The following is a 21,770-nucleotide window of genomic DNA, read 5'->3' as shown; positions in this document are numbered from 1 at the left end:
ATTCTGTATTCTGTACAGGTTCCAGGTAATGGGGCCTACTAAAGGAGGGGGAAAAAACATACTCACACACTAGGTAGATTAGTGACCATGTGTTTTCAGTAACACCAACTTCAACTAAGGCCTCAATAATGTCCAGAAATTCTACTTTGTCTCTAGACAGCTCACTCTCCCACTTTAAGTAACATCTATCTGAACTCTTTCCTGCTCCCCTAAACCCAAGTTACCCTACACGCCCAGGCTGGAGTGCAATGGCGCGGTCTCGGCTCACTGCAACCCCCGCCTCTCGGGTTCAAGTGATTCTCCTACCTCAGCCTCCAGAGTAGCTGGGAATACAGGTGCCCGGACCATGCCTGGCTAATTTTTGTATTTTTAGTAGAGACGGGGATTCACCATGTTGGCCAGGCTGGTCTCGAACTGCTAACCTCGTGATCTGCTCACCTCGGCCTCCCAAAGTGATGGGATTACAGGCATGAGTCACTCCGCCGGCCTTTTTTTTTTTTTTTATGGAGACAGAGTCTCGCTCTGTCACCTAGGCTGGAGTGCAGGGGCGTGATCTTGGCTCACTGCAACCTCTGCCTAGTGGGTTCAAGCGATTCTCCTGCCTCAGCCTCCTAAGCAGCTGGGATTATAGGCGCACACCACCACGCCTGGCTAATTTTTGTATTTTTAGTAGAGACAGAGTTTCACCATGTTGGTCAGGCTGGTTTCGAACTCCTGACCTCCTGACCCACCTGCCTTGACCACCCAAAGTGCTGGGATTACAGGCGTAGCCACCGTGCCTGGCTGTCTGGCTTCAAGTTCTAAAAGCATAAAATACTTAGGGAAAATGCTCTGAAAAGCACAATGTATTATATAAAAGTGTTGTCATATGTTACTTCTTTATCATGACCAGCAGAAATCAATAACTCTAAAGTACAGAGGCTATGTTTATAAATTTCATATTTTACCCCATAGCTGGTATTCAAACTGGATCTGAGAAGAAATATGTTAAGTGGTCTCCCATGCTTTTGTTAATACACAAACCTTGAGAATAATACTCTTTTTACTCAGAATATCTGAGTAAGAAACAAAAGTTCTGCTTTAGAACAAAATGAATTTACTTAAAATTATAATGCCTCTTTCATAATTTACATAATGTCGAATTTCCATTTGTATACACACATGAAAATAAGAAGCAGAAAACATCTATAAAAATCAAGTCAAAAACTTTATTCGGTAAGTATTAAAAACAGTTTGGTCATCATTCTCGTTTTGTTTTTGAGATGGTTATCTTGCTGTTTCGCCTGGGTTGTGACCCAATCATGGCTCACTGCAGCCTCGAACTCCTGGGTTCAAGTGATCCTCAACTCAGTCTCCCAAGTAGCTGGAACTACGAGTACACCCCAACACATCGGGCTAATTTTTCTTCTTTTGAAGAAACGGGATGTCACTATGTTGACCAAGCTGGTTTTGAACTCCTGTGCTCAAACCATCCTCCCACTTTGGCATCCCCAAGTGCTGGTATTACAGATGTGAGCCACCATGCCTGGCCCATCATTCTTATAAAAAAGAAAATTACTTAAGCCAGGTGGCATGCCTATAATCCCAGCCTCTCAGAAGGCTGAGGCAGGAGGCTGAGGTGGGAGCATCACTTGAGCCCAGGAATTTGAGGCCAGCCAGGGCAAGATAGCAAGATCCCACCTCTTTAAAAAAAAAATCAGATCTTTAAAATTAAAAAAAGCAGAAAATTACTTGAACAGAAATAAGAGGGAATCCATAATTTGCCCCTCGCAAAATAACTTTATTTCCAACATCAAGATAAAACTGTTCTTACAGTGACAGTCTCTTCTAAATATACAGCTTTGAAGACGACAAAATTAATCTCATTCACATCAGAATACAACAGCACTGTATGAAAAGAACACTCTGGATATTTCCCAGATCTTCCACTTAACAGTTCAAGTTATTCAACCTCTGAACTGTGCCTTACCCTCAATACAATGGAAATAAAGCCTCCTTTATACAGTTGTGATTAAGGATCAATTAATATGTAAAAATAGGAATTTAAGAAATAACAGGGCTGGGCACAGTGGCTCACGCCTGTAATCCCAATATTTTTGGGAGGTGGAGGTGGGAGGATCACTCAAGTCCAGGAGTTCAGGACAAGGCAGGGCAACATACTGAGACACTGTCTCCACAAAAAAATTCAGAAGTTGGCCCAGTGTGGTGGTGCACCCCATACTCCCAACTGCTGGGGAGGCCAAGGAGGGAAGATGGCTTCAGCCCAGGAGGTAGAAGCTGTGATGAGCCAGGTACTCCAGCCTGGACGACAGAGTAAGACCCTGTCTCCAAAAAATAAAAAGAAAAAAGAAATAATAAGTCTTATCTACTTCTCTTAAAAAGAAGCTGATTTTAGATATGATTTAAATATATTCTACACAACAAATACATTCAATAAATAAACGCAGGTAACTCTTGCTGATACTATCCTTTCAGGACTTAAAAAATAATAATAATCCTCATTAATCATCTATAGTTTATCCAATGACAATCTCATCTCAGGTCACAAGTTCGTGGACTACTCTAAACTTTCAGTAATAATTCATTTCCCTTTCTAAAAAATCACCTTCAGTTCTAAATCTAAGTTAAAAATCTCCTGACAATACCATCGCTCTAACTTACACAAATACTCACTACAGCTTTAAACAAATTAAAAAATTTTATTGGCTACAAAACCAGTCAGGCAAATTAAGAGCCTATGCTGTAATTTTCTCAGTATTTGGCAGGATATGTAGACTGAATCCCAGCTGACTGGCAAGGAAAGTGTGCCAAGCCGAAATATAAGTCTTTGCACACTTTAGAGTCCAGATTAAAAACCTGTAGCAGACAGAACAAAGACGAGAAATGGAAGTAGCCTTGCATAAAAGGCAAGAGAAGACTTCTTTTTGCCTCTACTACAGACAGAACTGATTCAAACCATTAAGGACTACCTGGAGATCTCTTAGAAGGGTAAACCTTTAGCTTCTGCTAACAGTCATCTTTAATGGGCACACCTGGCTGAGAACTGACTGACTTTAATAGCAACCGTAATCAGAAATTTCTGTTTTCAAAATTAAAGATTAGATACAGAAGTATTTGCAGACAGAAACAGAAATCTGAAATTAGCTTTAAAATCCAGGGAGTAAAGGATGGGAAGTGGAGACAGTAGTGTGCAAAACAGATGAAACAAGATCTACCAGATACTAAATATTGGAGGTGGACAATCAAGTACATGAGGTTTTTTTTACCATTCTATTTTTGCGTGCCTGAAAAGTTTCCTAATAAACGTTTTCTTCTTGTTTAAGGAATAGGACATTTTAGCAACATGACTCTTCCCTGAAGTACCTATTCAGTTTGTAATCTTGTTTCTGGTTCCCTTACCCATCAAGCATCTGTCTGGAAAATGGGAACCATTGTAGATTTTGTGGGTTGTTTTTTGTTTTTGTTTTTCAGATAGAGTCTCCCTCTGTTGTCCAAGCTGGGGTGCAGTGGCACGATCTCGGCTCACTGCAACCTCCACCTCCCCAGTTCAAGCAATTTCCAGCTAACTTTTTTTGTATTTTTAGTCGAGATGGGGTTTCACCATGTTGGCCAGGCTGGTCTCGAACTCCTGACCTCAAGCGATCCACTCCTCTCAGCCTCCCAAAGTGCTGAATTACAGGCGTGAGCCACTGCGCCCGGCTATTGTATGTTTCATAGTGACCACATCCTATGTTTCCTCTTCAAGTGAAACACAATTTTTTTTTTTTTTTTTTTTTTTTTTGAGTCAGAGTCTGACTCTGCCACCCAGGCTGGAGAGCAGTGGCACAATCTCAGCTCACTGCAACCTCCGCCTCCTGGGTTCAAGCAGTTCTCCTGCCTCAACTTCCTGAGAAGCTGGGATTACAGGCATGCACCAACACACCTGGTTAATTTTTGTATTTTTATAAGTAAAGACAGGGTTTCACCACGTTGGTCAGGCTAGTCTCGAACTCCTGACCTCCTGATCTGCCTGCCTCGGCCTCCCAAACTGCTGGAATTATAGGCGTGGGCCGCCGCACTCGCAACACAATTTTTAAAAGTACTATCCATTTTTATAAAAGTACTTAAAGAATTTTAACAGTGTCAAAAAAAATCAACCACATACTCCCCTATAGAGAAAGAGATGCACTTAAAAACGTAATGCCAGGTCAAATGACATAATAATTCTGAGCCTGGATGAGCCCTTTTCACTAATGTGATATAATTCTACAGCAAAAAAGATGAACGAGCAGGGACACTCAACACTCCACTGGAAAGATATGACGGAACTTCACCTGTGCACTTTGAACGAGTTGTTAAAATTTGCAACAGGTGGCCGGGCACAGTGGTTCACGCCTGTAATCCCAGCACTTTGGGAGGCTGAGGCGGGCACATCACCTGAGGTCAGGAGTTCGAGACCAGCCTGGCCAACATGGTGAAACTCCTTCTCTACTAAAAAAAATTCAAAAATTAGCTGGGCGTTGTGGTGCATGCCTGTGGTTCCAGCTACTTGCCAGGCTGAGGCAGAAGAACTGCTTGAACTCGGGAGGCGGAGCTTGCAGTGAGCCGAGATCGCGCCACTGCACTGCAGCCTGGGCTACAGAGTGACACTCCGTCTTAAAAAAAATAAAATAAAAATTTGCAACAGGTTCTTAAATAAAATGCCTAACTATGACCTGCAAAAGACTGCTAAGATTTCTGAGACCCAAGTAGGTACATGAGTACTTGCATCTGGAGAAAAGAGTTCGAAACTATCATTCTTAGAAAGGTACCTAATGCAAAAAAGGTTAGGAACCCCTTGAGATTTACAGAGGTCTCTTTTATCAAAAATTTAGGTTTCGGTTTCTAAATTTCAATTAAAATTACAAGGTTTTCTGAGTGAGAGTAAAGGCAATGAAAATTGACAGACATAATGCAAGAAAACAGTCTAGGCACAAGAGAAATGACCAGTTTAGAGGGAAGAGACAAAGGAAAGGTCACGAAGTGCAAAAGCATCCCCACAACTATAACAAACTTACAAACATACAAACTTATAAATGGTTTATAACAACAACTAACTTGCACACATTAGAGACAGGATAAGACTGCCATAAAAATTAAATGCACTCCCTCAAATTCACTTCTTATCCTACAGGGAGCTGCCAAGGTTGTTGCAACTCTGGATGACGAAGGGAGAGGAGAAAAAAAGAAATATTCATAGTGCTATACCATTCCCTGACCACTAAAAGACCCTTTGTGAAGGAGGAAGGAAGACGGACAAGATGTTCCTGAACATCTATTTGCCTTTATTTTAGTATGTATTTTCCCCTCACAAACCAATTAAAATGGAGTTTGAACTCAAGAGTCAGTCACAGTATCAGCATTAGAACTACAATTTAACTACATAGACTGGGAAGCAATTATCCCACTTAGCTGGCTGGTCTCTCCAACCTACTTCCAACAACAGATTTAACACAAAGATATATTGTCCGCAAAGCTACAGAAACAATTACTTCTGAATACTTCCACATTCCTTTCCCCCTTACCTAAACGTTCATCTTTATTAATATGCTCTGCCATCAGGGTCCCTGCCTGCCAGTGATGCACCATCCCTCAAAAGACCACACACTTAAGGAAGCTGGAGTTAGCCTTGAGCACTTTCACCACTTGCACAGCTTCATCTTCCTTCCTCCAGCCCACCCACCCCACGCTGTAGATTATCTGAAAACATCAAGAAACGTCAGGCCGGGCACAGTGGCTCACGTCTATAATCCTAGCACTTTGGGAGGCCGAGGTGGGTAGATCACATGCGGTCAGGAGTTCTAGACCAGCCTGGCCAACATGGTGAAACCTCGTCTCTACCAAAAATACAAAAATTAGCCGGGCATGGTGGCAGGTGCCTATAATCCCAGCTACTTGGGGGGACCGAGGCAGGAGAATTGCTTGAACCCAGGAGGCAGAGGTTGCAGTGAACCAAGACAGTGCCATTGCACTCCAGCCTGGGGGAAAAGAGCAAGACTTCATCTCAAAAAAAAAAAAAGAAATGTCAGTTGGAACAACAAACGCAAGCAGAATAGCATTCGCAGAGCCTAGTACAGTGGTTTGACAAACAGTAGGTGCTCAATATGTTGATAATAAACGAATCTCATTCCAGTTCTGCCACTAGCTGACCTTGGACAGCGACTTAACCTCTTTGAGCTTCATATATAAAATGAGAGCTCAGTTAAAATTCATTTTAGTTCAAAAAGAGTTTGATGGGCCAGGCGCGATGGCTCACGCTTGCAATCCCAGCATTTTGGGAGGCCTAGGTGGGCGGATCACTTGAGGTCAGTTCGAGACCAGCCTTGCCAACATGGTGAAAATCTGTCTCTACAAAAATATAAAAATTACCGAGACATGATGGCAGGTGCCTATAATCCCGGTTACTGCGGAGGCTGAGGTGGGAGAATCACTTTAACCCAGGAGGCGGAGGCTGCAGTGAGGCAAGATGGCGCCGTTGTACTCCAGTCTGGGCAACACAGTGAGACTCCCATCTCAAAGTTTGATGATTTTAACATACATTTATGTATTTTTAGAAGCTGACCTGAAAACAGTTTTTATGCTGTTTATGCTATTTATTTATTTATTTTTTTAAGATGGCATCTTGCTTTGTCTCCCAGGCTGGAGTGCAGGGGCATGATCTTGGCTCACTGCAACCTCCGTCTCCTGGGTTCAAGTGATTCTCCCGCCTCAACCTCCCTATTAGGTGGAATCAGAGGCGCCCACCACCATGCCCAACTAATTTTTTGTATTTTTAATATAGATGGGGTTTCACCACGTTGGCCAGGCTGGTCTTGAACTCCTGAGCTCAGGTGATACACTCGCCTTGGCCTCCCAAAGTGCTGGGATTACAGGCATGAGCCACTGCACAGACCCTTTATGCCGTTTTTTAATGGAAATTTAACCTAAACTTGCCAACAACGCCTGAGGAGAAATGTGGGCAAAGCAGTAAGGACAGCCAAATTAGAATTAACCCGGAGGATCAAAGGAATGACAGTAACAGCTGGCTCATCGTCTCATCCAAGAGTGAGAGAAAGAGTGAAAAAATGCTCAACATTTTTAGTAAAACTATGCAAAGCCCAGTACATTGTACTGTTTCACGTGTCTTAACCTTCAAAGGACAAATTCCCCTTAAGAATTCAGTACAGCAAAGTTTTGTGTTTACTTCCTTTCAAAGGAAGATTTTTATAACCTTTCATTATTGCTAAACTTTGCCAAGATGTCAAGAACTAAGGTTTCTTTTCAATTACAGTATAGTGCCACCCTTATACTAATGCTGATAGAGTGTTCCCACTTCTCTACCCCACCTCTTCCCTGCCACCCTCAATATTAGCTCTTCAGTCTTTTAGTTAATTGTACCTTTTTCACTTATTATAAATCTCAAATCCCTTACAGGAGACAGAACAAAATGTATCGTTTTAGGAGTACTAGATGCTATATTTACAAATTAACATTTTTAAAATACAACCAGTTTTGTGGTTTAAAATCTATCAATACGGCCGGGCAAAGCGGCTCACGCCTGTAATCCCAGCACTTTGGGAGGCCAAGGCAGGCGGACCTACAAGGTCAGGAGATCGGGACCAACCTGGCTAACACAGTGAAACTCTGTCTCCACTAAAAATACAAAAATTAGCCAGGCGTGGTGGCGGGCCCCTGCAGTCCCAGCTACTTGGGAGGCTGAGGCAGGAGAATGGCATGAACCTGGCAGGCGGAGCTCGCAGTGAGCCGAGATCGTGCCACCGCACTCCAGCGTGAGCGACAGAGTGAGACTCTGTCTCAAAATAAATAAATAAATAAATTTATCAATACAAGCTGCTACTGGCCCCAAACTAATCTCAATTTGGAATCAAGTTCAATTCTTTAATGTCTCCACTCAATACCTCCTTAATCTTTCTGAGCTAGTTTTGGCAGAGAGTTTACCATTGTTAACTAATCCTCATTTTAAGTACTCATCTCATTTTCATTAACAATAACCATCCAAATCCTCCACAGTAATAGAAATGAGATACTCTGTGATCCTAACACAACAAAAAGAGATATTTCTTATTGGAATCGGGGTTAGAAACTTATGACTGTTCCCAAAATGTACCCTGAGCAACAGTCTATAAACATTAATATCCAAGTTGTTTTATTATTTCAACCTCTAACTGGTTTCTTTAAAGTTCTTAAATGTCTTTTACAAAACTATCAATAGTCCCCATTTATCCTAAGTGCAGAAAGAAAACACAATACGTATTTTAGAAGTTAAATCATTTTAAAAAATTGCTTGCACAAAACCCTCTTGGTTGAGAATAAAGAAAATCAAAACTTACCTGAAGTTATTAATTTATTACAGCTACTTATGCTTGCATCATCTTCTACAATTCGGTTTGTGCTCTTTTCTTTCCCAAGCAAAGTGTCCTCCAAAGGGAAGCATTTATCAGATATAACAGTGTCTTCAACCACCACATGACTAATTTTGCTATTAGCTTCAAGTACTGAAGTGACCTCTTCCAGCTGAGCAGCTTCACTAGATTCTGAGTAAGAGGAACCCTTACCCTGGGCTAAATTCTTTGAAGAAACTGGTAGAGACTCATCATCACTATCAAATCCAAAAGGATCTCCAGTACTTTCTTCTTCCACTTTAGGTTTCTTCGGAATTTCTTGGATATCTGGTTTGAAATTGGGCCTCTTCTGCCCTAATTTAGCCATAAATGTGGTCTCTCCCCATTTTGTGCTAAGGGTGGTCCGTTTGTTGGAAAAGACTTCATCAAATTTTGAACTGCCATTTCCACCTTTCCTACTGTATGTTTTCCCAAATCTGGATGTCATTTTGACACCAGTTTCATATTCTGTGAAAAAAAATTTAAGAAAACATATAATCATCATATACTCAACAAGTGTTAAACAGTGCTATAAAAATAAAAACCTAGGGATTCTTCCCTCATGACTTTTGACACTCACCACAGACTTTTAAACAAACAAATATGAGGAAGGGGTAAAAAGAAAGGCTGATTTATTACTCTACATGCTTCCATGTCAATTTTCCTCTACAACGAGTACATATTCCTATGCTACTTACAAAGTAAAAAAACTTAATGATTAACCAACTTATAATACGATATCCAAAAAGCTAACTTAAAATGAAACGTGTTAAGCTCCAAATGAATCAACTTACTATTCTTATAAACATCATTTTTACCTTAAAAAATAATCTGTATAGAGGTGGGAGGCCGAGGCAGGCAGATCACTTGAAGCCACGAGTTTGAGACCAGCCTGGCCACCATGGTGAAACCCTGTCTCTACTAAAAATAAAAAAATTAGCTGCAAGTGGTGGCACACGCTTGTAATCCCAGCTACTTGAGAAGCTGGGGCAGGAGAACCGCTTGAACTCAGGAGATGGAGGTTGCAGTGATGTAATAATAATCTGTATAGGGTAATTACCTATATAAAATCTTAAGCACAGAATGTTAATTTTTTTCAGGGCCTCAGAAATATCCAATACTTGATTAAATTTAGTTCTTTGAAATTTCATGGCACTAATTCATAGGAGAAAAAAGGTCCCCAAAATGGTGCTTTTTCTCACGTTTTACAATCTGCAGCTTTTAACCCAATCTTGAAGATTCTGCTTCTTGGTGTAATGTAATTCGGGCTGTGACTTAAAAAATGTTCCTTAGATGGTCATCTCCCTAAGGGAAAGAAACTATCCTTATCCTTTCTGCCTTGTCCCGATAGTGCTGTGCTCATTTGCTGAGTTACATTTTCTGGAGCTAGTGAGCTCCAGCATATTACACTGTTTCATGGATTAATACAGGAATAGAAACATATAACCTTTATTTTCCTCTTCAATTTATAAATGGCAAATCGATTTACCTGATTTATCTACGTCACAGGACAAAAAAAAAATCTTTAGGGCAGAAAATCAAGAGTCAAACATTTTTTAAAACAAGTTACTTGCATTGGTTCTGTGCCTATTAAAAAAAGGTACAGTACTTTTTAAACATGATCAATCCTTATCCGTTTGTCTACACTTTGACCTTTCTACAGTTCAAACATGAATACATCGAATATAACTTTAAAAAGTGAACAAGGGCCTAAGGGATGAAAAATCTTCATTACTTTGAAAGCTACAATAATTGAAATTATATTTGACCTATACTTTTGAATATGTTTTGAGCTACACTTGTGTTTTCCCTTAACTTAAATTATTACAACTTACAATGAGTCACTGTCTGAGTTTTATATATATTCTGTAGTAGATCCCCCAATGTTTGGTGAGAATTTTAATTTGACAAAATAATAATTTAGTCATCATACATATCTGTGTTAAGAGAAAACAGTGTTCCTGAAGGAGATCTATTTCATCTTCTACTGCAGCTCTAACACTAAGAAGTCTTACTCTCTTTCTTGTTAAGTACAGCCTAAACACAACAGGATACTGGGCAACTACCACGGACAACAAACTAAAAGTCGATTCTCTTGATTCCTTCAAGAATGTAAAGCTGAGATCCTGCAGGTCTGTAAGTGTGCTTACATATATACACCAACAAGGTTGAAATGTTTTGGATACGCTTATGTGCTAATCATCTAAAAATACTGAGCAAAGGCCAAAACAAAAATCTAGACTTCGAGTTCCTTTATGTCAACAACAGAAAAACTCACTGTTAAAATGGTTCTAGAACCCCAAAGCATTCACTGTTGAAAGTTTAAAGTCTGCAGATGAATATCTGACACTAAGGACCTAATTATTTTATGTGATAAAAAATAATTTTGTGCTGGCTGGGCGCGGTAGCTCACGCCTGTAAACCCAGCACTCTGGGAAGACGAGACAGGCAGATCACTTGAGGCCGGGAGTTCGAGACCAGCCTGACCAACATGGAGAAACTGCGTGCCTACTAAAAATAGAAAATTAGCTGGTCGTGGTGGCGCACGCCTGTAATCCCAGCTACTCGGGAGGCTGCGGCAGGAGAATCAATTGAACCCAGGAGCAAATTGAACCCAGGAGCCGGAGGTTGCGGTGAGCTGAGATCACGTCACTGCACTCCAGCCTGAGAAACGAGCGAAAAACTCCGTCTCAAAAATAATAATAATAATAATAATAATAATTTTGTGCCAAAAGACCATGTTTTTTACAAATACATGGTGAAATACTGATGAAATAACGTCAGCGATTTTCCAACATTAAAGAATGAGAAGTGTACAGATGAAATAACTCTAATATTAACTGCTGAATCCAAGCGATGGGTACACAGTTCATTACATAGTATCTCCTCCTGATTGCCTTTATCGTTTCCCACAATAAAATGTCTTTAAGTCTGCAGACTGTTGCAATGGCATGTAAGCATAAAGCATTACAGATTCCAAAATAAGTGTGCAGACGTCTTTGAAATTAAATTTTAAGTGTTTCAAGTACACGATCCTGCTCAACCTTTAAACTCCAAAGGCTGTCCTAACTAAAAAGGAAAGAATGATTCACGACTAAGTCTTTTCGGTTGTTGGGCTTTTGCCCTAGCCCAAAATCAGGTCGAATTTTGAGGGAAGTGCGCTGATTAAAGAAAACCAAAAAAAAAGCCTTTATTCTTCACTCCCACCCTAATCTAGCGTCTTCCCGATCCCCAAAGGCTTTAGGGGCTTCCACTGAGGATGGAAAGCGGACGGGACAAACCTGACTACCCAGAAATCCTCACCTGGGGACAGCCGGGGCGCCACGGGCAGTGGGCGCGGTGGACCCCTCGGACTGGACACTCACGCAACTTTTCTCCTCCCAACCCGCGCCGCCCAGGAAAGGGAGGTCGCTTTCGACGCCCCGGAAGCCTCTGCCACCGAATCCCTAGGGCAGTGCAAGGCCCCAGTGGCAGCCAGGGGCGGATGAAACCACGGGAAAGAACTCCGGGCTGAAATCAACACACTTGACTAGGTTTGGGGACCTAAGTCAATCAGCAGTCGCCCGAAAAAGAACTCCGAAAAAGGAAAATAAAACGGGAAAAAGAGAGTTCTTCAGGTCATTCCCCTGCCCAACTTCCTCAGCGGCCCGGTGGGCGAGGCAGTTAGACTTCCACCGCCCGCTCCCAGCCTCTGCCTCCCCCACCCTCCCGGCTCCCTCCCGGCCTAGGCGGCCGCCCGACACCTCACTTACCCTCGGCGCCTGGCGGGTGCTTTGGCCACGGGCCGCCTCCGCCTCTCCCGCTCCCTACGGCCCGCGAGCGGGCGCGGAACCCCCGCGCGGGAAAGCAGGGCCGGCTGGTGAGAGCCGAGAGAGGCGAGGGGCTCCGCTTTCGGTAAATAGGAAGCCCAGTGGGGGGGGGGAGGAACGGCGGCCCCGCAACTTCCCTCCCCGCCTCGAGCGCCGCCGGCCGGGCCCGGGCCTAGCTCTCGCTGGTCGCCGCCGCCGGAGCTGGTGCCAGAGCCCGCTACGTGCCCCTGCTGGGCCGCCGCCGCCTCCTGCGCCGCCGCTTCCGCCGGTGAATGGTCAGCGCTGGAGTTTGAACAGGGCCCTGAACCATCTCAACGCCATTTGCGCTCCCGGCCCCCACCTCCTTCCTCCAACAGCCGCTCGCTCCGTCACTCCGCTTCCCACAGTCCCCGCGCGGCCGCCCGACCCCGCAGCCAATCGCGCAGCCGCTTACTCAAACCGCCGCGCAGGCGCTGCGCTCCGCATGCTCCGGCGCCCGCCATTGGCCTGGCCGCGGGGCGCGACGGGAGTTGTAGTCCCGGTCCGCGAGGTCGCGTTGCCCAGGACCGGGCGCGGGAGCGGGAGCGGGCGGCTGGCCTGGCCCTCCCGGTCTCTGCAGCCACTTCTAGCTCCCGGCCCCGCCGGGAGACGCAGGTGCCACGGGGATGGGCGGCCGAGCGGGTGGCGCAGTGCAGGCAGCTGTATCAATCGCTTCCCCTCCAGGGACTCGCCGGTGTCTGGGGACCGCGGGCTGTGCAGCTGCGCTAGGCCTGCGGGGGCCGCCGCCCGGGAGCGCGGAGGCAGGGAGCGCGTGGTCCAGAGCCGCCCTCGACCTGGCCTGGCAGGTCCTGGCCCGGCGTAGGTGACGACGGCGGGACTGCGAGGCGCCGGACACCCGAGGCTGCGAGCAGCGTTGCCCCTCGCTTTTTCGCGCCCCTCCAGTCCTGCAGCCCTCCCTCTAACTCCGTCTGCCCGTCTCCGATTGAAAGTGGCCCCGAGAATATTGGATGGTATTGAGCAAATATCATTAACCTTGTTGGGTGTGGTAACGGTAATGTGGTTATGGTTTTGTTTTTTTTAAGACCTACTGATATGTTGACAGGTAGAGTGATCTGGTGTCAGGAGTGTAAAATACGCCTATGAAAACTGGGGGAGAGGAATAAAACAAGCTGGCAGGACGTTTTTCATCGTTGATGCTGCGTGATGCAAGCACATGCGCTCATCATACAATCTCTCTACTTGTGTATCTGAAATTTTCCATAATAAAAAGTTTAGAGAAGTAAACCAGTGATTGCCTCAAGGGAGAACAGTGAGGTGGCGGATGACGGGAGGAAGGAGTCTTAATTTTTCGCTGTGCGCCTTTTCGTGCTGTCTTAGGTTTTTCCCATTTAATGTGTTACCTAATTCAGAAAATTGGTAAGTTTTTTTTTTTTAAGGCTACCATGAGAAAACAGTATTCTAAAGAATAGCACAACCAGTTCCCCCTAAGAGAAGTGCATGATTCGTCGGACTCGGACAGCCTTGGTGTTTGTTAGGCGGTTAATGGAGACCCACCTGGGAAATTAGAAAACTACTAATTGCTTTCAGTGACAAGCCCGCCCTTCTTCCACAAATGGATAATTTGCTTTTAATGCACCCAGAAGTTATCCAGCTCCCTCCGGTATAATCGGGGAAACTCCAGATAAAGGAAAAATAGTTCAGAGACCCTGCAGCCTTTCCCAAGAGGAATTTGAGGTGGGTCTTAGTGTGGTTGCATTGTTTTGCCTACCTGACTGCAGAATTTATATTCTGACATTTACAATTTCCCAAATACTGAGTCAGTATTTTTTCTTGTTTCAAAATAAATCAACTTCTTCTGTAGTTTATATGAATAACAAGTCCATATCTTCCACTGTGGGTGGGATGCACATGACTGTTTCATTTGGGTCAGTTTTGTCTCTTTTTTTTAATTGGCAATTTAGGAACTTGTTTTTATCATTTTGTTTAAAGATCTCTGGCAAAGGTGCAGGCTGCACTTACTATAATTATTTAGATGACAAGGTAGTGGATGGTAATTAAAGGGTAGTTATCATCAGAGGGAAAAGGTAAGATCAAAAAACCAGAAGAGGTGAGGAGACAATTGCAAGATCTTCCCCTAGGAGGGTGTTGTGAACCTCCCAAGACCAAAGGATATATGTGTTATGCCTGGCCTCTCTAGTGCTGGACACTTGGCAGGGTCAGTGCCTGCATGAAGCTGAAGTGGAAGGGCTCATTGTTTAGACTGTGTGGTGCCTTTTGAGGGCTTTTGTGTGATGGTTGTGTTAAGTAATGGAACTTGGTAGTGTCAAATTCTTGCCATTCAAAGAAGGATCCCTAATCAGCAGTGTAGCATAACCTGGAAGCCTGTGAGGAACGCATAATTCCTATCCTCACCCCAGCTCCACTGAATCAGAACCTGCATTTTAACAGGATTCCCCCAGCTGATTGGGCTGCACATTAAAGTTTGACAAGCACCGATTTAAAGTATACCCATAGCATTTGACAGCAATCTAGTATTTTTCGTTAGGATGAGGGAGAGGAAGGGAGATGATTAAGAACCTCCTATGCATCAGGTAAGATGCTAGGCTGTTCAGGGGCTTTGTCTGCTTCCCAGCCTGTTCCCTTATCTTACAGGTAAGGAAATGGGAAGACTTATATTACAACTAGTGAGGGAGTCAAACTTTTTCTTAATGGTTGGATACCCATTAGTACTTATGGATGTTCTTGAATCTGGTACAAAGTGGTACATGATTTGAGAAGTAAACAAGTGTGTGTGTGTGTGTGTGTGTGTGTGTGTATTTAGTCTGTGGAAACTTACTATATGAATATTAAGCAGAGCTTAATATTCTGTACCCTTCCTTGTGTGGCTCAGGCTAAAGACACCTCTTGGGTCCCTCCTGGAGGGAGTTCAGACTCCTGGCCCTGCAGGCTGTACTACCACCTTAACCCCTCACCTCCCTGCTTCCACTGAGGCAGGCAAATGCCCTGGAGTCACCTCATTCCCTTACCAGGGCCCTGGGTTCCACACCAGAATGAGCAAACAGGATTCCAGTATGGGTAACACATGGCTGAGCAGCTTTTTGTTGTATTGTTTTTCTTAGTTCTCTCAGCTCAGACTTCACCCTCTGCTCATCCCCCTGGCCACCCTCAACCCCTAGAATGGTTGTCTCCATTTCATGAGAATCTTCACACTAACGTGAAGTAGCCAGTAGATGCTTTTGGTTTTGCTAGAATGCCTCTGTGCAAGCTCTCAGATACCTGATTTTCTTTCCCCCACTGAATGTTGTATATGTCAGAAACTGAAATAATGGATCGGAGCCAAGTTTGTAGTACCCTTAGGAGGGGCTTCTGCCCTCCTGTTTGCTGCTTGGGTGAGGACAGAACCCCCTACTACCTGGAGCTGCACTTGAGTGGGCCCATACCTGTACTTGCCTCTGAAAAAAGAAAATCCTGCAAAGAAAATAGAAGACATCTGTTCTGCCATTGCCATGCCCTTGTTCTAGCCCAGACATGAGAACTGTCAGAACTGGAGTTACTAAATAGAACTTTTAGTCTTTTTCTGATAACATGTAGTAAAGTGTATTACAACTTACAGAATTCTATTTAGGGAACTAGAGGTCAGAAACTACCATATTGGTAGCAGTCAATTTTTCTTTGCCATAAGATGTGGAATAAAATGTTAAATTGTACACTTGCATGTTGTGGTTATGTTACAAAGCTCTACGAGATGTGGGCCAGGCCCTGCCCTTTGCTCATGCAGCCCCTACTTTCTGCTCTGCCCACACATGAGTCCTTGCTGTTTCCCCACCTTAGGGCCTTTGTATTTCCTATTTCCTCTGCCCACAACTCCCCCAGATGCCAGCCTGCTTCAATTCCTCTCCTCTAGGTTTTGACTCAGATGGGACTTTTCAATGAATCTCCCCTGACCAACCTATTTTAAATTGTTGCAACATCCTCACTCCTAAATGGCACTGTCCCTGCTTTACTTTCCTTAAGGGCATTTATCTTCGCATCTGACATACCAGGTGTTCTGCATGTTTATCTTACATATTGTGCTGCCTCTGAGAGCAGGGATCTCTGCCTGTCTTGTTTTCTGCTACAACCCTAGCACCTAGAAGACTGCCTGCCACAGAGTAGGTGCTCAATAAATACTTGTTGAATAATAGCACCCATTTATTTCCTTCTTTCGTGTAAGATTATATACATATATATATACACACTACATTTTTTTTTTTTTTTAGACTGAGTCTCACTCTGTCACCAGGCTGGAGTACAGTGGCACAATCTCGGCTCACTGCAGTCTCTGCCTCCCAGGTTCAAGCGATTCCCCTGCCTCAGCCTCCCCAGTAGCTGGGACTACAGACGCGCACCACCACACCCAGCTCATTTTTTTCTCCTGACCTTGTGATCTGCCCGGCTCAGCCTTCCAAAGTGCTGGGGTTACAGGTGTGAGCTACCACACCTGGCTACAAATTTTTTTTTTTTTTTTGGTGACAGAGTCTCGCTCAGTCGCCCAGGGTGGAGTGTAGTGGCACGATCTCCAATCACTGCAACCTCCACTTCCAGGGTTCAAGCCATCCTCCCACCTCAGCCTCCCAAGTAGCTGGGACTACATGTCCATGCTACCATGCCCCACTAATTTTTGTATTTTTGGTAGAGATAGGGTTTCACCTTGTTGCCCAGGCTGGTCTTGAACTTACGGGCTCAAGCCATCCACCTACTTTGGCCTCCCAAAGTGCTGGGATTACAGGCTTGAGCCACTGCCCCTGCCTATATCTTGAAAGGAAAGTGGCAAAACTATCAACAGTTTCACATAACCTGGTAGCTCTAATAAAGTGTTAACTGGGATATCACAATGGGGAGGGGAGTACTTCCTGGAGACCTTTTGTTCTTGCCTTGGATAGGTTTTCATTCTGAAAATTGAGAAAATGAGTACTCTTATAATCCCAGTTATCTTATTTCCCAGGATAATTGGAATATGTTCTCTGGAGATAGTGACATCCTTTAGGGAATACACTGCTGTCTAGGTAGATGAAACACAAAGCAAAGGAAATTCTCTAGAAGCACATTGCCTGACAAGGACTCGTATGAGCAACCTTGAAGAAGTCTGGCTTCCTGACCCTTGTCCTGGAAACAGCCCTTTTTTATCCAGGATCCTCACCCCTAATACTGTATGATACCCCCCTAGTCAAAGACCCTGAAGGGTCTTCCTATCACTAAGACTAAAATTCAAATTCTTACGGCAAAAAGGCCCTGCATGATCTGGCCCCTGAGTACTCCTATCCCTTCCCACCTTGCCAGGCCTACCTCTGTCTACTACTAGAACGTGCCAAACCAGCTCCTGCCTGCGGGCCCTCTTCATACTTGTTCCCTCTGTTAGTCCTCAAGAGACATACATGACTCATTCCCTCCATGCTTTCAGGTCTTTGCTCAAGTATCTCTTTCTCAGTAGTGTCTTCCCTGGCCATGCTATTTAAGGTCGTCCAGCACCCTGTATCTCCTTTTCTCTGCTGCTTTTCTCCATAACATTGTCATTACGTTTGCTTTGTGTATGAACTTGGTTATCATCTGTTTCTTTTCAGAAGAATATAAACTCCATGAGGACACGGATGACTGACTTGTTCACTTTATATGCCAAGCACACCTCGAATAGTGCCTCACACGCAGAAAGTGTGCTATAAATATTTGTTGACGGAATACCTGAATTAATTCAAGCTTTAAATTGTGTTCAGCAGCCGGGCACAGTGGCTCATGCCTGTAATCCCAGCACCTTGGGAGGCTGAGGCGGGCGGATCACGAGGTCAGGTGATTGAGACCATCCTGGCTAACACGGTGAAACCCCATCTCTACTAAAAATACAAAAAAAATTAGCTGGGCGTGGTGGCAGGTGCCTGTAGTCCCAGCTACTCGGAAGGCTGAGGCAGGAGAATGGCGTGAACCCGGGAGGCAGAGCTTGCAGTGAGCTGAGATCGTGCCACTGGAATCCAGCCTGGGCGACAGCGAGACTCCGTCTCAAAAAAAAAAAAAAAAATTGTGTACAGCTTACATATGTGATCTCAGCGCTTTGGGAGGTGAAAGCGGGCAGCGAATCATCTGAGGTCAGGAGTTCAAGACCAGCCTGGCCAACATGATGAAACCCCATCTCTACTAAAATACAAAAATTAGCCAGGCAGGTGGCAGGCACCTATAATCCCAGCTACTTGGGAGGTTGAGGCAGGGGGATCACTTGAACCCAGGAGGTAGAGGTTGCAGTGAGCCAAGATCACACCATTGCACTCCAGCCTGAGCAACAAGAGCAAAACTTTTTCTCAAAAATAATAATAAATAGTGTTCAGCTCTTCTATATCTTTAATAATTTTTTTGTCTGCTTGACCTATAAATAATAGCAAAACATGCATGAAAACCTCCCACTATAAGAGTAATCTTTTTCATTTCTCCCTGTAGTTCTATTTTTCTTTCTGCATTTTGAGGCTATTTTATTGGGCACATACTACACAAGTTAGAATTGCTATCGCTTCCTGGTAGAATTGAAAGCTTTTAAAGTAATATGGGAGATTAACTGCAAAAATTGCCTGAATTTTCCACGCACTCCTCCCCATAGCCACACCTTTTGCAATGTGACTTGGCAGCTCCTCCCAGAATCTCAGCTGGATTTTAACTCACCTTGGCCTAAAGAAAATGACAGAAGTGATAAAGTCCTGAGCCTGAGCCTAAAGAAACCTTGAATGCTTCCACGTTCTCTTTGGGATCCCTGCTTCTGCCATGAGAACAGGCCTGGGCTAGTTTGATGGAAGATGAGAAGCCACATGGAAAAGAGCTGAAGTCTTCCCTGACCTGTGAACAGCCAGCAGACCCCAAACATGTAAGCCCAGCCAGGAGCAGCATGGCAACCCACCTGACCTGCAGCCACCCAAAGATGTAGATGTGAGCTCACCTGGGACTAGAACTGTCCTGATGACCTGTAGGCTCATGAGTAATAATAGCTACTTATTATGTTAAGCTTCTCAATTTTAGAGTGGTTTGTTATTCAGCATTGTGACAATAAATAATGGATAACAACTAGTGATTTTCTCATTGATAACGCCTCCTTTTTTTGGAGTCTCAGCCTCCAAAAGACTTTCCTGACTATCCAGGCAATCTGAAGCAGCTTCCCAGTCTCTATCATAACACTGGTGTATTATTAACACGTACCACTCTCCCAAATTATCTCTTTTTTTCCCCCCCAAATAAGGTCTCCCAAATAAGGCTGGAGTGCAGTGGTGCAGACACACATGGCTCACTGCAGCCTTGCTTTCCCAGGCTCAGCCTCCTGAGTAACTGGAACTACAGGCAAGAGTGACACCCAGGGAAAAATTCAAAAAATGAATGTTTGATTTTTTTTAGAGATGGGGGGTCTCACTACATTGCCCAGGCTGGTCTTGAACTTCTGACCTCAAGCAATCCTCCAGGGCCTCCTAAAGTGCTGGGATTGCAGTTGTGAGCCACCACACCCAGCCTGCGTACTTCTTTGTTTGTTTGTGTGTTTGTTTTTGAGATAGGGTCTCACTCTGTCACCCAGACTGGAGTGCAGTGGCACAATCTCGGCTTACCGCAACCTCTGCTTCCCAGGCTCAAGTGATTCTCCTGCCTCAGTCTCCTGAGTAGCTGGGATTACAGGCTTGTGCCACTACCGCCCAGCTAATTTTTCTGTTTTTAGTAGAGACGGTTTCACCACGTTGGCCAGGCTGGTCTTGAACTCCTGACTTCAAATGGTCCGCCGCCTCGGCCCCCCACCGTGCTGGGATTACAGGCGTGAGTCACCACGCCCAGTCTAGTTCTGTATTATCTATCTTCCACGTTAGAATGTCAACTGTGTAAAGGCAGAGATCTTGTCCGTTCTGCTCTCTGCTGTATGCTCAGCACCAAGAACAGGCTGCACAGTCCAGTGTGGTAGCCATGAGCTGTGCGTTCACTGAGCACTTGAAATATAGCTAGTCCAAGTTGAGAAACCCTGACAATGTAGAACACACACTGGATTTCAGAGACTTCCTACAAAAAAAGAAAATAAAATATCTCAATACTTTTTACACTGATTAAATGTTGAAATGATTTTTTATATCAAGTTAAATAGAATGTTATTAAAGTTAATATCACCTGTTTTTTACCTTTATTTAATGTGGGTACTAAAAAAAATTAAGTTACCTTTGTGACTTGCATTATATTTATATTGGCAGCCCTGATAACAAAGCTCAGTAGCTGGGCACAGTGGCTTATGCCTATAATCCCAGAACTTTGGGAGCCCGAGGCGGGGTGGATGGCTTGAGCCCATCAGTTCAAGACCAGCCTGGGCAAGATGGTGAGACCCTGTCTCTACAAAAATTAACCAGGTGTGTTGGCACATGCCTGTAGTTTTAGCTACTCAGGAGGCTGAGGTGGGAAGGTCGCTTGAGCCTGGGAGATTGAGGCTGCAGAGAGCCATGATAGTGCCACTGCACTCTAACCTGGGAGACAGAGAAAGCCCCTGTCTCAAAAAAAAAAAAAAAAAAAAAAAAAAAAAAAAAAAAGGCTGAGTAAATATCTGTTGAAGAAAAATATTAAAAATGAATTTACCAAAAGAAATGAGCTGTCAGGCTATGAAAAGATATGGAACCTTAAATGTATATTGCTGAGTGAAAAAAGCCAGTCTGAAAAGACTACATACTATATGATTCCAACTACTGTATATGATGTCTGGAAAAGGCAAAACAATGGAGAGAATAAAAAGATCAGTGGTTGCTAGAGGTTCAGGAGGAGGGGAGAAGAGAGATGGATACCTGAAGCACAGGGGACTTAGGGAGTGGTGAAATAATTCTGTTATACTCCAGGCACGCTGGCTCACACCTGTAATCCCAGCACTTTGGGAGGCTAAGGCGGGCGGATCGCCTGAGGTCAGGAGTTCGAGACCAGCCTGGTCAACATGGCGAAATCCCATCTCTACTAAAAATGCAAAAAATCAGCTGGGCGTGGTAGCACATGGCTGTAGTCCCGGCTACTTGGGAGGTTGAGTCAGGAGAATCGCTTGAACCTGGAAGGTGGAGGTTGCAGTGAACCAAGATAGTGCCATTGCACTCCAGCCTGGGTGACAGAGCAAGACTTCGTCTCAAAATAAATAAATAAATAATAGAGGAAACTGGGGAAGGGAATTGGGGAGGGAGGTAATATGGGAACTCTGTACTATGTGCACAGTTTTTCTATGAGCCTAAAATTGTTCTAAAAAAGTCTATTTTTTAAAAATGAATGTACTCTTCTTGCACAGTCCCCAGAATATTTCTAAAACATACATTTGAGAAATCACTTCCCTCTCTTAAAAGAAGAAAATATTTTGCTCCCCACTATCTATGGGAAATAAGTTCATATCCCATAGGCATAATTTGCATTGGCATTTATGGTTATGTTCTACCCTGCCATACCTCTCTTTCCCTTCTCTCCTGACTAGCTGGGCCAGACTAGCTCATGCAGTCCTCTCTGTCTAGAACTTCCTTCTCCCTCTGCACTTGTGGAGCCTCACACTTATTGAGTCACACACTCACCCATAAATGAATCAGTC

At 44.2% G+C, this 21,770-nt stretch overlaps 2 protein-coding genes and 1 long non-coding RNA gene across 5 annotated transcripts in view; 1 reads left to right on the top strand and 2 right to left on the bottom strand.

The window, feature by feature from the left end:
• WAPL (WAPL cohesin release factor) overlaps nucleotides 1–12,584 on the bottom strand; it is an 86,586-nt gene extending 74,002 nt beyond the window's left edge. For all 3 annotated transcript variants that reach the window (XM_030940696.1, XM_030940698.1, XM_030940697.1), the window contains exons 1-2: nucleotides 12,152–12,584; nucleotides 8,349–8,867 (exon numbers count right to left, since the gene is read on the bottom strand). In XM_030940696.1, the coding sequence (XP_030796556.1) occupies nucleotides 8,349–8,847 (499 nt within the window). In that variant the 5' untranslated portion in view covers nucleotides 8,848–8,867; nucleotides 12,152–12,584. The remainder of the gene's footprint in view (nucleotides 1–8,348; nucleotides 8,868–12,151) is intronic.
• On the bottom strand, nucleotides 12,148–12,690 carry LOC115900422 (homeobox even-skipped homolog protein 2-like). The gene is made up of 2 exons (XM_030941104.1): nucleotides 12,615–12,690; nucleotides 12,148–12,518 (listed from the first exon to the last, which is right to left on the bottom strand). The coding sequence occupies exons 1-2, from the start codon at nucleotides 12,688–12,690 to the stop codon at nucleotides 12,148–12,150; spliced, it is 447 nt and encodes a 148-aa protein (XP_030796964.1).
• Nucleotides 12,691–12,747: 57 nt separating this feature from the next.
• Nucleotides 12,748–15,894, top strand: LOC115900287. The gene is made up of 2 exons (XR_004059946.1): nucleotides 12,748–13,197; nucleotides 13,290–15,894. It is a non-coding gene; the product is annotated as an uncharacterized LOC115900287 (long non-coding RNA).
• Nucleotides 15,895–21,770: the final 5,876 nt, after the last annotated feature.

The sequence above is a fragment of the Rhinopithecus roxellana genome, chromosome 11, assembly GCF_007565055.1.
Source record: "Rhinopithecus roxellana isolate Shanxi Qingling chromosome 11, ASM756505v1, whole genome shotgun sequence".
In the NCBI taxonomy this organism is placed as follows: domain Eukaryota; kingdom Metazoa; phylum Chordata; class Mammalia; order Primates; family Cercopithecidae; genus Rhinopithecus; species Rhinopithecus roxellana.
The sequence above is the reverse complement of the archived record's forward strand: the minus strand, read 5'-3'. Positions and strand labels throughout refer to the sequence as shown.

Excerpts from the sequence above, each read along its gene's own strand:
- LOC115900422 (XM_030941104.1), bottom strand. The coding sequence starts at position 12,690 with ATGGCGGGCGCCGGAGCATGCGGAGCGCAGCGCCTGCGCGGCGGTTTG. Across the intron at positions 12,519-12,614 it reads GCTGCGCGATTGGCTGCGGG|ATGGTTCAGGGCCCTGTTCA; the intron begins GTCGGGCGGCCG and ends AATGGCGTTGAG.